General features: G+C 44.8%; 4 protein-coding genes and 1 pseudogene across 6 annotated transcripts; 1 reads left to right on the top strand and 4 right to left on the bottom strand.

Moving 5' to 3' along the window:
* Positions 1-604: 604 nt before the first annotated feature.
* Positions 605-2251, bottom strand: LOC9662089 (2-oxoglutarate-Fe(II) type oxidoreductase hxnY). The gene is made up of 11 exons (XM_002982697.2): positions 2127-2251; positions 1876-2067; positions 1725-1823; positions 1608-1659; positions 1431-1552; positions 1272-1372; positions 1164-1222; positions 1057-1113; positions 960-1005; positions 823-902; positions 605-767 (listed from the first exon to the last, which is right to left on the bottom strand). Exons 1-11 carry the CDS (start codon positions 2179-2181, stop codon positions 686-688), a joined length of 945 nt encoding a protein of 314 aa, XP_002982743.2. The 5' UTR covers positions 2182-2251; the 3' UTR covers positions 605-685.
* Positions 2252-4387: 2136 nt separating this feature from the next.
* LOC9661906 lies at positions 4388-5169 on the top strand (annotated as a pseudogene).
* Positions 5170-8660: 3491 nt separating this feature from the next.
* LOC9661905 (2-oxoglutarate-Fe(II) type oxidoreductase hxnY) lies at positions 8661-10235 on the bottom strand. Its single transcript, XM_002982696.2, has 11 exons — positions 10143-10235; positions 9890-10085; positions 9738-9836; positions 9621-9672; positions 9443-9564; positions 9292-9392; positions 9179-9237; positions 9069-9125; positions 8969-9014; positions 8838-8917; positions 8661-8782 (listed from the first exon to the last, which is right to left on the bottom strand). Exons 1-11 carry the CDS (start codon positions 10224-10226, stop codon positions 8689-8691), a joined length of 990 nt encoding a protein of 329 aa, XP_002982742.1. The 5' UTR covers positions 10227-10235; the 3' UTR covers positions 8661-8688.
* Positions 10236-12324: 2089 nt separating this feature from the next.
* LOC9661904 (2-oxoglutarate-Fe(II) type oxidoreductase hxnY) lies at positions 12325-13935 on the bottom strand. 2 transcript variants are annotated; one of them, XM_002982695.2, is made up of 11 exons: positions 13811-13935; positions 13560-13755; positions 13408-13506; positions 13291-13342; positions 13113-13234; positions 12962-13062; positions 12849-12907; positions 12739-12795; positions 12638-12683; positions 12507-12586; positions 12325-12451 (listed from the first exon to the last, which is right to left on the bottom strand). In XM_002982695.2, exons 1-11 carry the CDS (start codon positions 13892-13894, stop codon positions 12358-12360), a joined length of 990 nt encoding a protein of 329 aa, XP_002982741.1. In that variant the 5' UTR covers positions 13895-13935; the 3' UTR covers positions 12325-12357. The 2 variants fall into 2 exon arrangements, with proteins under 2 accessions (XP_002982741.1, XP_024543646.1); XM_024687878.1 differs by having other exon boundaries at positions 12507-12683.
* A 7-nt stretch (positions 13936-13942) lies between these two features.
* On the bottom strand, positions 13943-17824 carry LOC112350892 (nucleolar and coiled-body phosphoprotein 1-like). Of its 2 annotated transcripts, XM_024687877.1 has the most exons (6): positions 17644-17824; positions 17514-17581; positions 15829-17452; positions 14739-15723; positions 14218-14679; positions 13943-14136 (listed from the first exon to the last, which is right to left on the bottom strand). In XM_024687877.1, the coding sequence occupies exons 1-6, from the start codon at positions 17762-17764 to the stop codon at positions 14127-14129; spliced, it is 3270 nt and encodes a 1089-aa protein (XP_024543645.1). In that variant the 5' UTR covers positions 17765-17824; the 3' UTR covers positions 13943-14126. The 2 variants fall into 2 exon arrangements, with proteins under 2 accessions (XP_024543645.1, XP_024543644.1); XM_024687876.1 differs by having other exon boundaries at positions 14739-17452.
* Between the last annotated feature and the right edge of the window lie 65 nt (positions 17825-17889).

Genomic DNA, 17889 nt, shown 5'->3' with positions numbered 1-17889 from the left:
TTCCCCCAAGCACTGTTTGCCTGGGCTCCAATACCATGTTAAACTCTGAGGCAGTTATGGATTTTCTCCCTAACACCACTTTGTAGTTTCACCATATAAATATTTGTAGATCCGATCTGGATATTTCTACAGTCATACCGTCTGAATAGCCGTTGGAATTTCAAGTGACCGTCATCCCAATAAAGTCAAAGCTCTGATACCATGAAAACAAAGGGAGTGACGCGCAAGGAAAACTTGTATTTCTATAGATACAACTGCTGTAAATATCTGCCATGTAGGCATAACCACCTACTACATCATCTTATCCTCTCAACAAGGATGAACAAAAGAGGTATGGAACTCGTTGTTTGTCTTAGTCGCTACTGATTTTCCATGCTTAATTTTCTTGTATTGTTTCTTCCTATTTATACTTCAGTCTTCTTCTTTTGTTCTACTGCTTCTTCTTCTTCTTCTTCTTCTTCTTTATGTTGTTGAATCATTTTTTGATCGTGTCAAAAATAAGAAGTGTTGCTTGAGGTTCATAATAGAACCTCTTGGTGTCAATTCTTCAAAGAGCATGCTTGTCCTTTTCCTCCGGGAATTGTTTCATGTTTTGGACTTTCTCTTTCAAGCACTTAATTGTAAGGCTTTTTCTTATCTTATTATCCTAACTCAGTGCCTAACAATCCTCCCATTACTTACATTTTCACTTTGCCACAGCTTCATAATCCTTGTGAGTGACTTTATATCTTCCTAAGAGATGGTCGCCACTCTTGACAGGAGGTAATCTATCACAAAGCAAACAAACTTAGAAATACCACCAGGAGAAAGCTGGCTACGTACTTTGGTGGATTCAGCTCGCTACAACAAGTTGGAATGCACTCTACAATGCAGTCAAAATTTGGCTCCATGAAGAAAGCAATCTGTCAAAAGAAATCGAAATCCATCACGATTCTAACGACTTCACGCATTTTGCTCACCGAGTGGCACTCGACCCCATAATTAAGCACCCGGTGCAATGTTGACCTTGATAGACAATATGACCATCAAAGTCTAAAACAATCGCAATGTTTTTACCTGAAAAGGTTATTTGTCCACCGCTCTAGCATATCTCCCAAGTTGACTACAAATGCCCTGCTCATCAAATCCATACGTAAGTGAACATTAGTTACTCCTCGACTCACCCTCTCAGTGGCTGGACATTAGTCCATACTTGTTCCTTTGCATCTTTCTCCTTGCAAATCTATTGTTTCCAAGCGCTGGTCAAAGTTTTTTATGACACGTACACCTACCTGGAGACCAGGAACACCATCACTGGCGAGAAGTGTGAGCATGCCATAGTCACTGTGCGCACCAGCACCAAACAATCCCTCTTCTGGATTGGAAGCTTGAGCTGTATCGGGGGAAGGAAACAACTAGCAAAAGAAAAGCAAAGACCTCAAGCAACTTACCTGGATAGTGAAGCAAACGAACCACTGCCATGGGGTGGTCAAACATCCCAGGCTTGTCGAAAAACGATTCTTCTAGTTCCAATGCTCGCGCAATAAGCTTGATTAGTTTCCGCGAGAGCTTTCTGCAAGCCAAAGTCTCTTTTTGGATCAAGAAGAGAAAAGGAGAAATATACGTACTCGGCCTGGTCGAAATACATTTTCATTGTTTGCTTCCATTCTGGGAGTGTATCTGGCAAAGTTTGGAGAAAAACAAACACAGTAACGTTTAGAAGAAGGACCAAAAGAAAATCAAACCAGGAGATGGCCATTGATTTGGTCCTTGCAAAGGATCCTTTGCTCTGGGATCACTCCCTGAAACTTCGCGTCCAATATAATATCCTTCCTTCGCATCCCCTGTTCTCGACATGAAAAAGACGATGAGCATCACACAACACAAAGTTTTTACCAAGGCGTTGCTTTGCCGGATCCAGCTTCTCGTCAAAGATCGGGGTGTAGCCCCGGAAGTTCTCATCCTGGTAGACCTTCATCTTCTCCTCCAAGGGAAGCGTGAAGAATTTCCGGCTCTGCTCAAACACCTGTGCCATGAACTCCTCGCTTATCCCGTGGTTCACAACATAGAAGAACCCTGTCTCCAGGCCTAAATCACGAGATTTCCACACGCGAAAATCTAAAACAGACCGATCGATCGACCGTTACCTTCCTGAGCTGTTGCGCCAGGCGCTCCACGTCCGGGCAGGAGAGATCGATGCATTCTAGCCGCTCGGCGCCCGCCTCTCCCATCTCTCCAATTCCCTAGACAAAACCCTTAAAGCATAAACATCGAATATACCTCTTTCAAAAACAAAAGACCTACCCCTAAAAGCATATCCTCCCTACTACAAGCTTCAGTCTGGTAGGAATAGGTTCTACCACAGAATGGACAATCCAAAGAACCAGCCAAAAAATTTCCAAGGAAAAAACCAGAGAGAGCACAATATAAAAAAGGTGAGAGCGAGAAGATATTTACCTATGCTTCTTCTTACCACTCAACGTTGGCATTCTCTCCATGAGAGAAATCGGAGCCAAAGGAGTAGCCAGAGTTGGAGCCGGAGTGAAAGTAGTGCGCATTGGAGCCGGAGTTTGCTCGCTGCTTTTGGCGCTGTGCCCACAAGCTTTCCCTCTGGAGTGATGATCATCACTGGAGAAGGATCCTGCTGAATGACTGGAGGAGTTTGGGCCTGCGAGCTTCTTCGGCTCGCTGTTTTCTTCTTGAGAACCCGTCAAAGTTTCTTGCACGTTTTGTGTCTCCGGGACAACGTCTGGCTCCGTGACCGGTCGACTGGAAGCTCCGTGCTGTAAAGAGCGAGTCCAAGCCGTCGTTTTTATCAACAAACATCTGAAACCCTACTGAGTCTGCAATCATGCACATCTACTTCTTGAAAGTGATGTCTAAGTCACAATTTGCTAGTTTCCCTACTGAAAATAATGTCTTGTTAACCAGAAACATAGTAAACATGTGTATGAGTTTTGATGTCCATCATGCCAGCTCCCTCCACCTTGTGCAAGTAATCATCCCCTAGGAAAATCCTTCTATTTTTTGGGATTGAGGGTTGTGAAAAACTCTTCAAAGTGTGTCATGTGCTTGTTTGCCCCTAAATCAAGCCACACAACCTTTATTCCTGCCTTGTCTTGGAAGTTAGTGGCTTACTTCTAGATTTTTGTGGCCATGAACAAGCTGCCATAGTCGTCCCAATCATCTTCACCTTTGCCATACTAGTAAGGTTGGTCGACCTTCTTCTGCTAGCTGCTCTTTGTGTCTCAGCTCTTCTTACCTCCTGCACTCTCTTAGCCTCCTCATCTCTTGCTTAATGTCTTGGCTTTTCACAAATGTTGCAGATGAATTTCTTGTTGCTCAGTTTCTTGCTCATTGTGATTATAAGATGAAATTTAAGTATATTATCATTAGAACTTTAGGGTATATCTGGGAATAAAATAACCTCTTACATTTTTTTCAATTAGATTAAGGGGAAAGATAAAGTGTATAGTATCGAAATAAATGGTATAATTTTGATTTCTATTGATTAGAAGCTATATAAAATATAATATATCCTTAAATAAAGCATATTCATACTCCTAAAATTAAAATCATATATATTAAGCATCCGTAAATATGTTCTACCTTGTTCTAGAACCACCCCACTCTTTTTTTTTATCTGCATTACTGTCACCTGGATTAAAGTCTTTCTTAATCACTCCTTAGAGATCCTTTTCCATGAAGTAGAATTATGACTTTCCATGATTAAAAATCCTCACCTGAGCACAACCAAACTTTTATTGACATATAAGAATGAGAAAGAAACAAAGCTAAGCTAGCTAAAAATCATAGAACCTTCCCTCAATAAATTAGAATCACATATAAATTAACTTCTACCCAATATTATTTAAGCTTAACCCTAAATATCCTAAAACTTTAAACAAATTGAAAAATAAAATGCATTATTTTCCTTCTATATTTGAACATTTATGGAAAGTTGCTTTCTTTAGTTATTTATATCCATCTCTCATGGATTTGTAATCCAAAAACATTGATAACCAGCACTCCTTGTTTTAACATTTGCAAAATTAGAACTAATGCAATGTAGTGGCATACCTTCTTCATGGCTTTTACAAACTTCATGTTCACCATTCCAACCTACAACAGTGGTTAAACCAATGAAGAGTTTCGAGATGAAAGAGGCCTCTTAGTGCACTTTTCATCGTCATTCTCCTTAAGGTACTGAAAATAGAGCACGAGTAATCAGGCCATCTGCTAAAGAGGATTTTTGGGAGTTCCTTGCACTAGAGACTTCTCACGCTAGCTGTACGAGTGGGACTTCCAAACAGGAGAGTCTTAATCCTTTTCATTCGCACGGAAGAGAAAAACTCACAAGAAGTAGATCATGGTTCAATGCCAATGAAATAATGAACAAACAATGAAAATGTATTTGACTAGGCTGAGTAAGTTTCTCTTTTTCTCTTCTTGATCCAAAAAGCCCCATGGCATTGGTTCTATCCAGGTAAGTTAATTGAAATTGTTTGGAAGTTTTTTCCTTTGTCCTCAATACAGCTCAAGCTTCCAATCCGGAAGAGGGATTGTTTGGTGCTGGTGTGCACAGTGACTATGGAATGCTCACACTTCTTGCCAGCGGTGGCATTCCTGGTCTCCAGGTAGGTGTATGTGTTCTAATAATAAAAATTATGATCTGCACTTGGAAATGGTAGATGTGCAAGATGAAGGATCCAAAGGAGCAAATCTGGACTAATGTCCAGCCACTGAAAGGGTGGCTTTGAGGACTAAATATGAAGTTCACTTACGTATGGATTGATGAGCAGGGCATTTGTAGTCAACTTGGGAGATATGCTAGAGAGCTGGACAAACAACCTTTTCAGGTAGAAATATTGAGATTGTTTGAGACTCTGACATTGGTTCCCATTCTCTATCAAGGTCAACATTGCACTGGGTGCTCAACTAACGCTACCCGATGAGCAAAATGCGTGACGTGTTTAGAATCGTGATGGATTACTTTCGACAGATTGCTTTCTTCATGGGGCCAAATTTTGACTGCATTGTGGAGTACATTCCAACTTGTTGCAGCGAACTGAATCCATCAAAGTATGTAGATATCTTTCTCCTGGTGGTATTTCTAAGTTTTCTTGCTTTGTGATAGATTCCCTCCTGTCAAGAGTGGCGACCATCTTTTAGGAAGATATAAAGTCACTCACAAGGATTGGCAAACCGAAAATGTAAGTAATCTATAATACTAAAAACCGATTGTCCGATGCTTCCATTCTGGGAGTGTATCTGGCAAAGTTTGGAGAAAAACAAACACAGTAATGTTTAGAAGAAGGACCAGAAGAAAATCAAACCAGGAGATGGCCATTGATTCGGTCCTTGCAAAGGATCCTTCGCTGTCACTTTCTGAAACTTTGCGTCCAATATAATATCCTTCCTTCGCATCCCCTGTTCTCGACATGAAAAACACGATGAGCATCACACAACACAAAAGTTTGTACCAAGGGGCTGCTTTGCCGGATCCAGTTTCTCGTCAAAGATCGGGGTGTAGCCCCGGAAATTCTCATCGTGGTGGACCATCTTCTCCTCCAAGGGAAGCGTGAAAAATTTCCGGCTCTGCTCAAACACCTCTGCCATAAACTCCTCGCTTATCCCGTGGTTCACAACATAGAAGAATCCCGTCTCCAGGCAGGCCTAAATCACGAGATTTCCACACGCGAAAATCGGAAACCGACCGATGTTACCTTCCTGAGCTGTTGCGCCAGGCGCTCCAAGTCAGGGCAGGAGAGATCGATGCATTCTAGCCGCTCGGCGCGCGGGTCTGATAAACATCGAATATGCCTCTTTCAAAAACAAAAAGGTCCTACATCCTACCCCTAAAAGCATATCCTACTTGAGAAAAAGAAGATTCCTCTCTACATGCGCTCTCCACAGAATGGACAATCCACGGGCCATACTAGTAAAGTTGGTGGACTTTTTTCTGCTGGCCACTCTTTGTGTCTTGGCTATTCTTGCCCCTTTGCTCTCTTGGCTTCTTTATTTCTTGCCTAGTGTTTTGGCTTCTTACAAATGTTGCACAAATTGTTTTTATTCTTCTTTTTGAAATTTGAATATATTGTTATTATTAGAACTTTAGGGGTATATATAAGGGCTTTCTCATTAAATAATTACATTATTTTTAGTTTGATTAAAGGGAAATATAAAAAATATAATATACTACTATTCTTCTATTGTTTGTTTAACAAGTAATAGATTCTATCCAAAGTTTTAAAAATATTCTAGGATATGTTTCTACTCTTGAAAATGAAATTATACACATTAGGCATTCATAAATATATCCTAGAACCCCATCTTTTGCTATTCTTCTGTCTCCCATTCATTTTTCTAATTTCCATCATTGTCACCTAGATTAAGGTCTCTTTCAATATCCATGAAGACTTTCCATGACTAAAAATCCTGGCTTTACACCTGGTATTATTAGGCTCTTATTCACACATACCAAAAAGTCATGATGGTCAGCTTGACCTAGAAGGAAGCTGGAACATTCCCTCAATAAATTGAAACCACATGGAAACAACTCAAGGCCATCTCTAATGGATTTGTAGTCCAAAAACATTGACAGCTAGTGCTCCCTATTTTAACATTTCCAAGACTAGAACAGATGCAATGCAGTGCAATCTACCTTCTTCATGGATCACCATTACTCCTGTTACTTCATACTTCTGTGTTCTTGGAAGAACTCACCACACAATAGGACACGTGGCAGAATATCTATAGATGATCTAAGCCAATCGAGACAAGTTCAACTATTCCCCCTTCTTAAACAGTACAATTGGGAGGATTGGATTTTGATAAACCCACAGCCAAAGCTTTGCCTGTGGACTGATATTTGGGCACAATGGCATCAAGGTCTTCCAACCATGACCTTTCTTGATATGCCAGATCTTTGTTTCCCTTGATGACTACTTTTGTCATATGCACATGTGTAACTTGTATGATTGGAGTGTAGGGTTTTGGCTGGTGCCGCCTAAAGGATGGCCACAAGGGCGATTGACAACAATATGAGAAGCTGATTTTGGGAAGATTTTCTTGTATCACCAGTGCTGGTTTTTTTTTAAGTTGTTGTGAAAGAATCCATGTATCATCTCTGGAGGCTAGATGCTGCAAATACCTCTTCCACCTCAATTATTGAATAATTATAAGCAAGAAAAAAAGAAGTTACTCACTCAAAACTTTGGCCAAAACTTTATTTTGCAAAGAGGACTATATTAAATCACTAATATTATAGCATGATGAAGGAACATGAATAGGCACTGGACAAGATGGAACTTACTTTTGTTGGTCTATCTTATTTCAGAAAAGTTAACAGCATTTTAAGTTTGTGGGTAAGAGAAGTTATCAATGGTGTGAACAAGTTTGAACAACTCGCAATTGTGATTCTTGGTTTTTTGTGGTGTTCTCGATTTATCTGTGCTTTTATTGATCTTGGCAGGGTGCCCAGGAAATTTTACATTTTTACCAAACGAAGAATATGATAGATAACAGAACTCGAGCGCTGACCCCTGGCAGAATAAAAAAGAACATCAAACTTCTAGATCTTCTTCTTCTGTTGAGGCATTTTATTTGTTTTTATTGTATGTTTTTGCCAGGCAGTTTGGTCGTTGCAGTCATGAGAGTTGCACATTCAATAGTTTAAATTATTTAGTTGTTGATTATTTAGCATTATAAAAACAATTCACACAACAAGCGTAGGAACTCGCTCTCAAACACAAACTTTTAAGCAATAGATTCTTCAGTGGCCTCAGTGCCAATATATTTGATGACCATAGTCACATCCAGACGAGATTCTCCAATCTGAGAAACATCAGCTCCACTCGATCGCCTCGTTTCCATCAGGTACCAATCCCACCTTTCTGACCAGGCATCCCCACTTGGGCAACGTTATCTATGCGGTAAACGAAGTGGAGAGTGGCGCTCTCGAGGCATTCTCCTTCTCTCCACATCTCTCTCGTCTCGGCCACCCCATCCCTTGTGGCTCGGTCCCGCCTGCGATCAGCCAGCGGCAAGTGGATCTTGTTTGCGAACTGCAGGGGTGGAGCTATGGCGTTCTCCAGGTCACCAGCAGCCGGTTTCGCTGATCAAGGTTCCAGGTCTCACGGGGCCGAGGAACAATCCCCGGCAAAACGGTCCTCATCCCCATCAGATCATCACGGACTCCTTGGTCTTCGTCTGTGATCTCGGCACCGATAAGATCCACGATCGATTTCTCAACGTCCCGACTGGAGGCCGCGACTCAGGAGGTTTCACTTGAGTCTGGCTCGGGTCCTCGGCATATGATCTTCTCCCGCGACGAGCGATTCTTGCGTTTGATCCAGAGCTGGTTCACTCTGGATGATAGCGTAGCGAACAAGAGTGCGTGCATAGCGGCGGAAGTGGCTCTCTCGCTGGCCATTCCAACCTACAGGAGTGGTGAGGAGTTTCGAGATGAAAGAGGCCTCTCAGTGCGCTTTTCATCGACGTTCAAAATAGAGCGTGAGTTATCAGGCCATCCGCTAAAGGGGAGTTCCTTGAACTGGAGATTTTTCACGCTCGCTGTATGAGTGGGACTTTCAAATAAGAAAGTTTCAGTCCTCTTCATTGGCATGGAAGAAAGATTTGCGAAAAACAAATTGTGGTTCAATGCCGATGAAACAGTGACATCCAACAATTCATTTTTAGTATTATAGATTACGTATATTTTCTGTTTGCCACAGCTTCATAATCCTTGTGAGTGACTTTATATCTTCCTAAAAGATGGTCGCCACTCTTGGCAGGAGGGAATCTATCACAAAGCAAGCAAACTTAGAAATACCACCAGGAGAAAGCTAGCTACATACTTTGATGGATTCAGCTCGCTGCAACACGTTGGAATACACTCCACAATGCAGTCAAAATTTGGCCCCATGAAGAAAGCAATCTGTCGAAAGTAATCCATCACGATTCTAAACACGTCAAGCATTTTGCTCACCGAGTAGCGTTCGACCCCATAGTTGAGCACCCGGTGCAATGTTGACCTTGATAGACAATGTGAACCAACGTAGAGTCTCAAACAATCTCAATATTTCTACCTGAAAAGGTTGTTTGTCCAGCGCTCTAGCATATCTCCCAAATTGACTATAAATGCCCTGCTCATCAAATCCATAGGTAAGTGGGCTTCATAGCTAGTCCTCAAACCCACCCTTTCAGTGGCTGGACATTAGTCCAGACTTGCTCCTTTGCATCCTTCTCCTTGCAAATCTATCCTTTCCAAGTGCCGATCATAATTTTTATTATTAGAACACGTGCACCTACCTGGAGACCAGGAACGCCATCGCTGGCGAGAAGTGTGAGCATTCCATAGTCACTGTGCGCACCAGCACCAAAAAATCCCTCTTCCGGATTGGAAGCTTGAGCTGTATCGAGGACAAAGGAAAAAACTATCAAAAGATCTCAATTAACTTACCTGGATAGTGAAGCAAACGAACCGCTGCCATGGCGTGGTCAAACATCCCAGGCTTGTCGAAAAACGATTCTTCTAGTTCCAACGCTAGCGCAATGAGCTTGATTAGTTTCCGCGAGAGCTTTCTGCAAGGCAAAGTCTTGTTCTTTGTTCAAGAAGAGAAAAAGAGAAATATACGTACTCGGCCTGGTCGAAATACATTTCCATTGTTTGCTTCCATTCTGGGAGTGTATCTGGCAAAGTTTGGAGAAAAACAAACACAGTAATGTTTAGAAGAAGGACCAGAAGAAAATCAAACCAGGAGATGGCCATTGATTCGGTCCTTGCAAAGGATCCTTCGCTCTGGGATCACTCCCTGAAACTTCGCGTCGAATATAATATCCTTCCTTCGCATCCCCTGTTCTCGACATGAAAAACACGATGAGCATCACACAACACAAACGTTTGTACCAAGGCGCTGCTTTGCCGGATCCAGTTTCTCGTCAAAGATCGGGGTGTAGCCCCGGAAGTTCTCATCCTGGTAGACCTTCATCTTCTCCTCCAAGGGAAGCGTGAAGAATTTCCGGCTCTGCTCAAACACCTGTGCCATAAACTCCTCGCTTATCCCGTGGTTCACAACATAGAAGAACCCCGTCTCCAGGCAGGCCTAAATCACGAGATTTCCACGCGAAAATGGAAAACCGACCGATCGATCGACCGTTACCTTCCTCAGCTGTTGCGCCAGACGCTCCACGTCCGGGCAGGAGAGATCGATGCATTCTAGCCGCTCGGCGCCCGCTACTCCCATCTCTCCAATTCCCCAGACAAAAACCCCTAAAGCATAATGCATCTGATAAACATCGAATATACCTCTTTCAAAAACAAAAAGGACATATACCGTCCCTAAAAGCATATCTTACTTGAGAAAAAGAAGATTCCTCGTCACCACCAGCATTCTTTTGCGCCCAAACGCTCCAGTCTAGAAGGAATAGGTTCTATTACAGAATGGACAATCCACGGGCTCTCTACGTCTGCCTGTAGGACCCAAAGCCAAAAACAATTGAGGAAAAAACCAGAGAGAGCTCGATATTAAAAAGGTAGATATTTACCTTACCACTCGACGTTGGCATTCTCTCCATGAGAGGAATCGGAGCCAAAGGAGTAGCCGGAGTGAAAGTAGTGGGCGTTGGAACCGGAGTATGCTCGCTGCTCTTGGCGCTGCGCTTGCTTGCCTTCGCTGAAGGACGCTTTCTTTTCGTTTCGCCGCGAGCTTTCTCTGCCTCGTTTGCTGCTTCTTGAGAGCTCATCACTCCCTCCGAAGTGATGATCTCACTGGAGAAGGATCCTGCTGAATGACGGGAGGAGTTTGGGCCTGCGAGCTTCTTCAGCTCGCTGTTTTCTTCTGACCACCTGTTTCTTCCAACGTTTTGCGTCTCCGGGACGACGTCCAGCTCCGGGACTGGTCGACTGGAGCTCGCTCAAGTACTCTGAGGAGAAATCCTCGCAGAACCGCCATTGATTCCAGGTAAGCTAGTCTCTTCAGTTTCGTATTTACACGCTGATACCTGACAATTGAACTTGCAGGTTCCAGATGTTTGTTGATAAAAACGACGGCTTGGACTCGCACTTTACAGCACGGTGCTCCTCTCAACCTTATTTTGAAGTCCATATCCGATTCCTGTTCACTCGGATCGGAACTGGAAGCGGTTTTAGCTGGAGGTTTTCCTCGCTTACACGTCCCAGAAAGGCGCCTGTCTCTTGCTCTCCCAGATTTTGGTGGCTGAGAGCTTGACAATTCCTGCTCTGAGTCGGATTCCAAAATGCGTTGTGACTGAGCCTTGGTCCTGAAAAGTAGGCCCACTCTGGCAATATTCAGACAATACAGCCCCATCATATCTCCTCCCACACGTAATCGTATTGCCTACTGAGTCTGCAATCATGCACATCTACTGAAATTAGTGTCTTGTTTACCAGAAACATAGTAGATATTGTGTATACTCACAATATCATGAACAATATTATTGTAAAGTTGGTGGACTTTTTTCTAGTGGCCGCTCTTTGTGTCTTGGCTTTTCTTGCCTCTTTGGCTCTCTCATCTCTTGTCTGCACAAATTGTTTTTATTTTTCTTCTTGACTTAAAATATAATATACCTTTAAATAAAGTATATTTTCTACTTCTAAAATTAAAATTATATAGTTTAGTGCTACCCAGTCTTTTGCTATTCTCTAATCTACATCATTGTTGCCTAGTTTGATTGTTGCCTGGTTTGAGGTCTCTCTCAATCACTTCTTAGAGATCCTTTCCCATGAAGTAGAATTAAGACTTTCTAGCTATACACCTAGGCATTGCCAGGCTCTTATGGAAGAAACAAAGCTAAACTAGCCAAAAGTCACAATGGTCGACCTGGAAGGAAGCTAGAACATTCCCTCAATAAATTGGAACCTGTCACTCCAGCAATGTGCCACCTTGAGGATCATCCTCTAGATCAAGGCCATCTCTCACAGATTTGTAGTCCAAAAACATTGACAGCCAGTGCTCCCTGTTTTAACATTTGCAAGATTAGAACCGATGCAATGCAGTGCAATGGAAGTGGCATACCTTCTTCTTCATGGCTTTTACAAACTTCACGTTCACCATTCCACCCTACAGCAGTGGTGAAACCAATGAGGACTTTCGAGATGAAAGAGGCTGCTCGGTGCGCATTTCATCGACATTCTCCTTGAGGTACTGAAAAATAGAGCACGAGTTATCAGGCCATCCGCTAAAGAGGATTTTCGGGAGTTTCTTGCACTGGAGATTTCTCATGCTTGCTGTATGAGTGGGACTTCCAAATAAGAGAGTCTCAATCTTCTTCATTGGCGTGGAAGAGAAAGACTTGTGCCATGGTTCAATGCCGATGAAACAGTGACATCCAACAATTCATTTTTAGTATTATAGATTACGTATATTTTCGGTTTGCCACAGCTTCATAATCCTTGTGAGTGACTTTATATCTTCCTAAAAGATGGTCGCCACTCTTAGCAGGAGGGAATCTATCACAAAGCAAGCAAACTTAGAAATACCACCAGGAGAAAGCTAGCTACATACTTTGATGGATTCAGCTCGCTGCAACACGTTGGAATGCACTCCACAATGCAGTCAAAATTTGGCCCCATGAAGAAAGCAATCTGTCGAAAGTAATCCATCACGATTCTAAACACGTCAAGCATTTTGCTCACCGAGTAGCGTTCGACCCCATAGTTGAGCACCCGGTGCAATGTTGACCTTGATAGACAATGTGAATCAACGTCAGAGTCTCAAACAATCGCAATATTTCTACCTGAAAAGGTTGTTTGTCCAGCGCTCTAGCATATCTCCCAAGTTGACTATAAATGCCCTGCTCATCAAATCCATAGGTAAGTGGGCTTCATAGCTAGTCCTCAAACCCACCCTTTCAGTGGCTGGACATTAGTCCAGACTTGCTCCTTTGCATCCTTCTCCTTGCAAATCTATTCTTTCCAAGTGCTGATCATAATTTTTATTATTAGAACACGTTGACCTACCTGGAGACCAGGAACGCCATCGCTGGCGAGAAGTGTGAGCATTCCGTAGTCACTGTGCGCACCAGCACCAAAAAATCCCTCTTCCGGATTGGAAGCTTGAGCTGTATCGAGGACAAAGGAAAAAACTATCAAAATATCTCGATTAACTTACCTGGATAGTGAAGCAAACGAACCGCTGCCATGGCGTGGTCAAACATCCCAGGCTTGTCGAAAAACGATTCTTCTAGTTCCAACGCTAGCGCAATGAGCTTGATTAGTTTCCGCGAGAGCTTTCTGCAATCCAAAGTCTTGTTCTTTGTTCAAGAAGAGAAAAAGAGAAATATACGTACTCGGCCTGGTCGAAATACATTTCCATTGTTTGCTTCCATTCTGGGAGTGTATCTGGCAAAATTTGGAGAAAAACAAACACAGTAACGTTTAGAAGAAGGACAAAAAGAAAATCAAACCAGGAGATGGCCATTGATTCGGTCCTTGCAAAGGATCCTTCGCTCTGGGATCACTCCCTGAAACTTCGCGTCGAATATAATATCCTTCCTTCGCATCCCCTGTTCTCGACATGAAAAACACGATGAGCATCACACAACACAAACGTTTGTACCAAGGCGCTGCTTTGCCGGATCCAGTTTCTCGTCAAAGATCGGGGTGTAGCCCCGGACGTTCTCATCCTGGTAGACCTTCATCTTCTCCTCCAAGGGAAGCGTGAAGAATTTCCGGCTCTGCTCAAACACCTGTGCCATAAACTCCTCGCTTATCCCGTGGTTCACAACATAGAAGAACCCCGTCTCCAGGCAGGCCTAAATCACGAGATTTCCACACGCGAAAATCGAAAACCGACCGATCGACCGTTACCTTCCTGAGCTGCTGCGCCAGGCGCTCCACGTCCGGGCAGGAGAGATCGACGCATTCTAGCCGCTCGGCGCCCGCCACTCCCATCTCTCCAATTCCTCAGACAAAAACCCCTAAAGCATAATGGATCTGATAAACATCGAATATACCTCTTTCAATAAACAAAACCGTCTTATAGACGGAATACCCTAAAAGCATATCCTACTTTTGAAAAAGTAGATTCCTCTTTCTTCCAGCTACCACAAGCTTTCTTATGCGCCCAAAACGCTCAGTCTGGTAGGAATAGGTTCTACCACAGAATGGACAATCCACGGGCTCTCTACGCCTGCCTGTAAAGAAAGTAAAAACAAATCGAGGAAAAAACCAGAGAGAGCGCGATAATAAAAAGGTGAGAGCGAGAAGATATTTACCTACGCTTCTTCTTACCACTCGACGTTGGCATTCTCTCCATGAGTGGAATCGGAGCCAAAGGAGTAGTCGGAGATGGAGCCGGAGTGAAAGTAGTGCGCGTTGGAGCCGGAGTTTGCTCGCTGCTCTTGGCGCGGCGCTTGCTTGCCTTCGCTGAAGGACGCTTTCTTTTCGTTTCGCCGCGAGCTTTCTCTGCCTCTGGCGCTGCTTCTTGAGAGCTCACCACTCCTTCCGGAGTGATGATCATCACTGGAGAAGGATCCTGCTGAATGACCGGAGGAGTTTGGGCCTGCGAGCTTCTTCGGCTCGCTGTTTTCTTCTTCTGACCACCTTGAGGGCCCGTCAAAGTTTCTTCCACGTTTTGCGTCTCCGGGACAACGTCCGGCTCCGTGACCAGTCGACTGGAGCTCCGTGCTGTAAAGAGCGAGTCCAAGCCGTCGTTTTTATCAACAAACATCTGGAACCTGCAAGTTCAATTGTCAAGTATCAGCGTTCGAAGACGAAACTGAACAGACTAGCTTACCTGGAATCAACGGCGGTTCTGCGAGGATTTCTCCTCGGAGTACTTGCTCCTTTCAACCTTAGTTTGAAGTCCGTATCCGATTCCTCTTCGCTAGCATCGGAACCGGAAGCGGTTTTAGCTGGAGGTTTTCCTCGCTTACGCGTCCCAGAAAGGCGCCTGTCTCTTGCTTTCCCAGATTTTGGTGGCTGAGAGCTTGGCAACTCCTGCTCCGAGTCGGATTGAGACGCTGCACGACTCTCAAGCCTCTGCTTCTGTGAACTGGAAACGCTTGTCTTCTTTTTAACCGCAGTAGCCTGCTTCGCAGCAGTATTCGTCTGATTTTGCGGTGGGGCCTGAGTCTGAGTTTGAGTTTCTTCGGCTTCTTCGTCCTCGCTATTGCCTGTTTTTTTGGCTCCAAGATTATGCAGGGCATCGTCTTCGTCCTCGTCGGAAACGCTCGCAGTAACCTGCTTTGCGACGGTCTTCGTCTGACTTTGCAGAGAAGCCCGAGCCTTAGTGTGAGTTTCTACGGCGTCGGCCTCTTCATCCTCGCTACCGCCTGTTTTTTTTCCTCCAGGCTTATGCTGTGCATCGTCTTTGTCCACGTCGGTCGTCTTCTTTCTACCCGCAGTAGCCTGTTTCGCGGCACTCTTCTTCTGACTTTGCAGCGGAGCCTGCGTCTCAGTTTGATATTCTACGGCGTCGGCCTCTTCATCCTCGCTACTTGAACTGGAACTGCCTATTTTTTTTCCTCCAACTGTAGCAGCCTTTTCTTGATTCTTTTCCACCGGAACTTGAGTGTCGTCCTCGCTATCTGAATCAGAAGTAGCATTGCCTGTTTTTTTTCGTCCAACTGTGGCAGCCTCTTCTTGATTCTTTTCCACCGGAAGTTCTTCTCCGTCCTCACTATCTGAATCGGAAGTAGCACTGCCTGTTTTTTTTACTCCAACTGTAGCAGCCTCTTCTTGAGGCTTTTCCACCGGAACTTGAGTGTCGTCCTCGCTATCTGAATCGGAAGTAGCAGTGCCTGTGTTTCTTAATCCAACTGTAGCAGCCTCTTCTTGTTTCTTTCCCACCGGAGCTTGGGTGGCGGCTTCTTCGTCCTCGCTATCTGAATCGGAAGTAACAGTCTTCCTTTTTCCAACCGCCTCTTTCATAGGAGCCTTCACCTGGCTTGATGCGGCATTCTCCACGGGAGCTTGAGACTCGTCCTCTTCGCTATCTGAACCAGAAGCTTCAGAAGAAAAATGCTGACTTATGACGTTGTCACACAAGTTGTCCAAGACAGGTCCATCAGCAGCGTCACCATCTGCATGCTCTGGCTCCTTGTCATCGACTGGCTCCTTGAACTCCTCATTTTTCAAGGCTCCGCCTTCACTGTTTTCAGCTTTATCAGTCTCTTCGGCTTGATCACTTTCTTCGGCTTCATCACCTTCTTCGGCTTCTTCCGTTTCTTCGTTTTCCAGCTCCGCAGTGATTGCATCCACTCTCGACCTCTTGGGCGATGCATCCAAAGACCCGTCCTGTTTTCGCTTGGCTGTAGGCTTCTCGGCTATAAAATCGTGTCCTGAGGCACTGCCATTGCCATCAGTAGCAACAGGCTCATCGATTCGAGTAGGCTCGCCACTAGCTTTCGCGTTCGAGCGATCTTCAGTTCCCTCAGAGGAGCCGAGAAGAATATTAAGCACTGATGACGCTGTCGCATCCTTCTGAGCCTCCATCTCTCCTACATTTTTCTCAGAACTGCCTTTCTCGGTTTCTAGCTCCTTCTCGTGCAGTCCTGCCTCTACTTGCTTTTCCTCGTTTTCTTGTCGCTCATCTCTCCTGCCTTCTAGTTCATCATCCTCCTCCTCTTCGGACCCTTCCGAATCGTCCATACTCGATTCTAGTTTCTGTCCCTCCCTTCCAGCTCCTTCTACCTCGTCTCTCCCTGTTTCAAACTCCTTTTCATCGTTACCACCCTCCACAGTTTTTTCTCCCATCTCCTTCATAGCTTCCACTTCTGTTTCCTGTGCGGTCGCCGCCGCAGGCTCGGACACGGAAACATCCACCACGTTGCAGTCGCTCGTCGCGAGTTTCACTGGAGGAGGAGAAACCCCTCGACAACCGTTCTGCGACTTATCGGCTGGATCTTCAGAAGGCATGTCGTACGATCGTCGCAGAGAAGAGGCGGACCTTGTCTCCTGTCCGTTACTCTCAGGGATGTCCATTTCCGCCACTGCTCTAGAGTGGGGCTCAGAACTATCCACCATCTGAACGTCGTTACATCGCAGAGAAGGGCCGGACCTTGTTTCCTGTCCGCTACTCTCGGCGACATCGGTTTCCGCCACTGCTCTAGACTCGGGCTCAGAACCATCCACCATCTGGACGTCGTCATTCCTTTCGTCCGCGGCAGATCCAACCAAAACCTCGTTCGCAGGAGGAGCAGTGATCCTCACCCCTTGAGCATTGTTCACCACCCTTCCAGGACCAGTTCCACGAATGTCCTCCATCTCCTCGAGGGTTCGTCGCAAACTAGTCACGGCTCTGCCAAGTCTACTCTCCTCTCTGGCCGGCTGCTGACGCACATCCTCTCCGGCCGCAAGCTCCCTTCTCGCGGGAGTCCCGGATGGAGAAGGATCCACAACTTCCTCCAGTTCCTCGAAAAGCTCGACTCTAAATCGCGCATCGGTTCCTTGAGCAGCCGTTCCAATGTTGCCATGGGTGAAAGCATACCAATACCCCGCAACCATGATCTGGAAAACACACAAGAAATCTCAGAAACTTCCCAGAGCTTTTTCTCCAGCGGTTTCGTACCATGATGTTCTTGATGCCTACATTTCCGTGCTCCGGAAAATTGGTAGAATGCACAGCCCTCACCCTCTCTGCAAGAAGAAAAAGCCCTCAAGTACCCGGCGATCATCGATCGATCGATCGAGCTTCATACCTCTAAACTCCTCCGCCGATGTCCCGGACGGCACTATAACGAGCATCCGCGTGCCGCGATTCGTCTCCACGCATGCGCGGCACAAAGCCGCCGCTTGATCGACCCCGCGCATGAAATCCATGGCGCTCTTCCCTTCCTTTCACACACCCTAAACCCTACTTAGCTCACACACACCGAAAAATGTGGCATAACGTTTCACATAGAACATTCCACATGAATCTAGGGCAGACAAACTTTAAACCACGT

The sequence above is a fragment of the Selaginella moellendorffii genome, unplaced genomic scaffold, assembly GCF_000143415.4.
Source record: "Selaginella moellendorffii unplaced genomic scaffold, v1.0 SELMOscaffold_55, whole genome shotgun sequence".
NCBI classification, from domain to species: domain Eukaryota; kingdom Viridiplantae; phylum Streptophyta; class Lycopodiopsida; order Selaginellales; family Selaginellaceae; genus Selaginella; species Selaginella moellendorffii.
This window is presented reverse-complemented; position numbering and strand designations above follow the sequence as displayed.

Bases quoted from the DNA above. Each gene is read 5' to 3' on its own strand.
- LOC9662089 (XM_002982697.2), bottom strand. From the start codon at position 2,181: ATGCATCGATCTCTCCTGCCCGGACGTGGAGCGCCTGGCGCAACAGCT. The intron at 1,006-1,056 runs GTAAAAACATTG...TTGTCTATCAAG, and splicing joins TGGACAAATAACCTTTTCAG to GTCAACATTGCACCGGGTGC. The intron at 903-959 runs GTGAGCAAAATG...TTCTTTTGACAG, and splicing joins ATGGGGTCGAGTGCCACTCG to ATTGCTTTCTTCATGGAGCC.
- LOC9661905 (XM_002982696.2), bottom strand. From the start codon at position 10,226: ATGGGAGTAGCGGGCGCCGAGCGGCTAGAATGCATCGATCTCTCCTGC. The intron at 9,673-9,737 runs GTTTGATTTTCT...AAACTTTGCCAG, and splicing joins GAATCAATGGCCATCTCCTG to ATACACTCCCAGAATGGAAG. The intron at 9,126-9,178 runs GTGGGTTTGAGG...TTTGATGAGCAG, and splicing joins AATGTCCAGCCACTGAAAGG to GGCATTTATAGTCAATTTGG.
- LOC112350892 (XM_024687876.1), bottom strand. From the start codon at position 17,764: ATGGATTTCATGCGCGGGGTCGATCAAGCGGCGGCTTTGTGCCGCGCA. The intron at 17,453-17,513 runs GTACGAAACCGC...TGTGTTTTCCAG, and splicing joins TAGGCATCAAGAACATCATG to ATCATGGTTGCGGGGTATTG. The intron at 14,680-14,738 runs GTAAGCTAGTCT...TTGAACTTGCAG, and splicing joins AGAACCGCCGTTGATTCCAG to GTTCCAGATGTTTGTTGATA.
- LOC9661904 (XM_024687878.1), bottom strand. From the start codon at position 13,894: ATGGGAGTGGCGGGCGCCGAGCGGCTAGAATGCGTCGATCTCTCCTGC. The intron at 13,756-13,810 runs GTAACGGTCGAT...CTCGTGATTTAG, and splicing joins TGGCGCAGCAGCTCAGGAAG to GCCTGCCTGGAGACGGGGTT. The intron at 12,908-12,961 runs GTAGGTCAACGT...TGGAAAGAATAG, and splicing joins ATGGCGTTCCTGGTCTCCAG to ATTTGCAAGGAGAAGGATGC.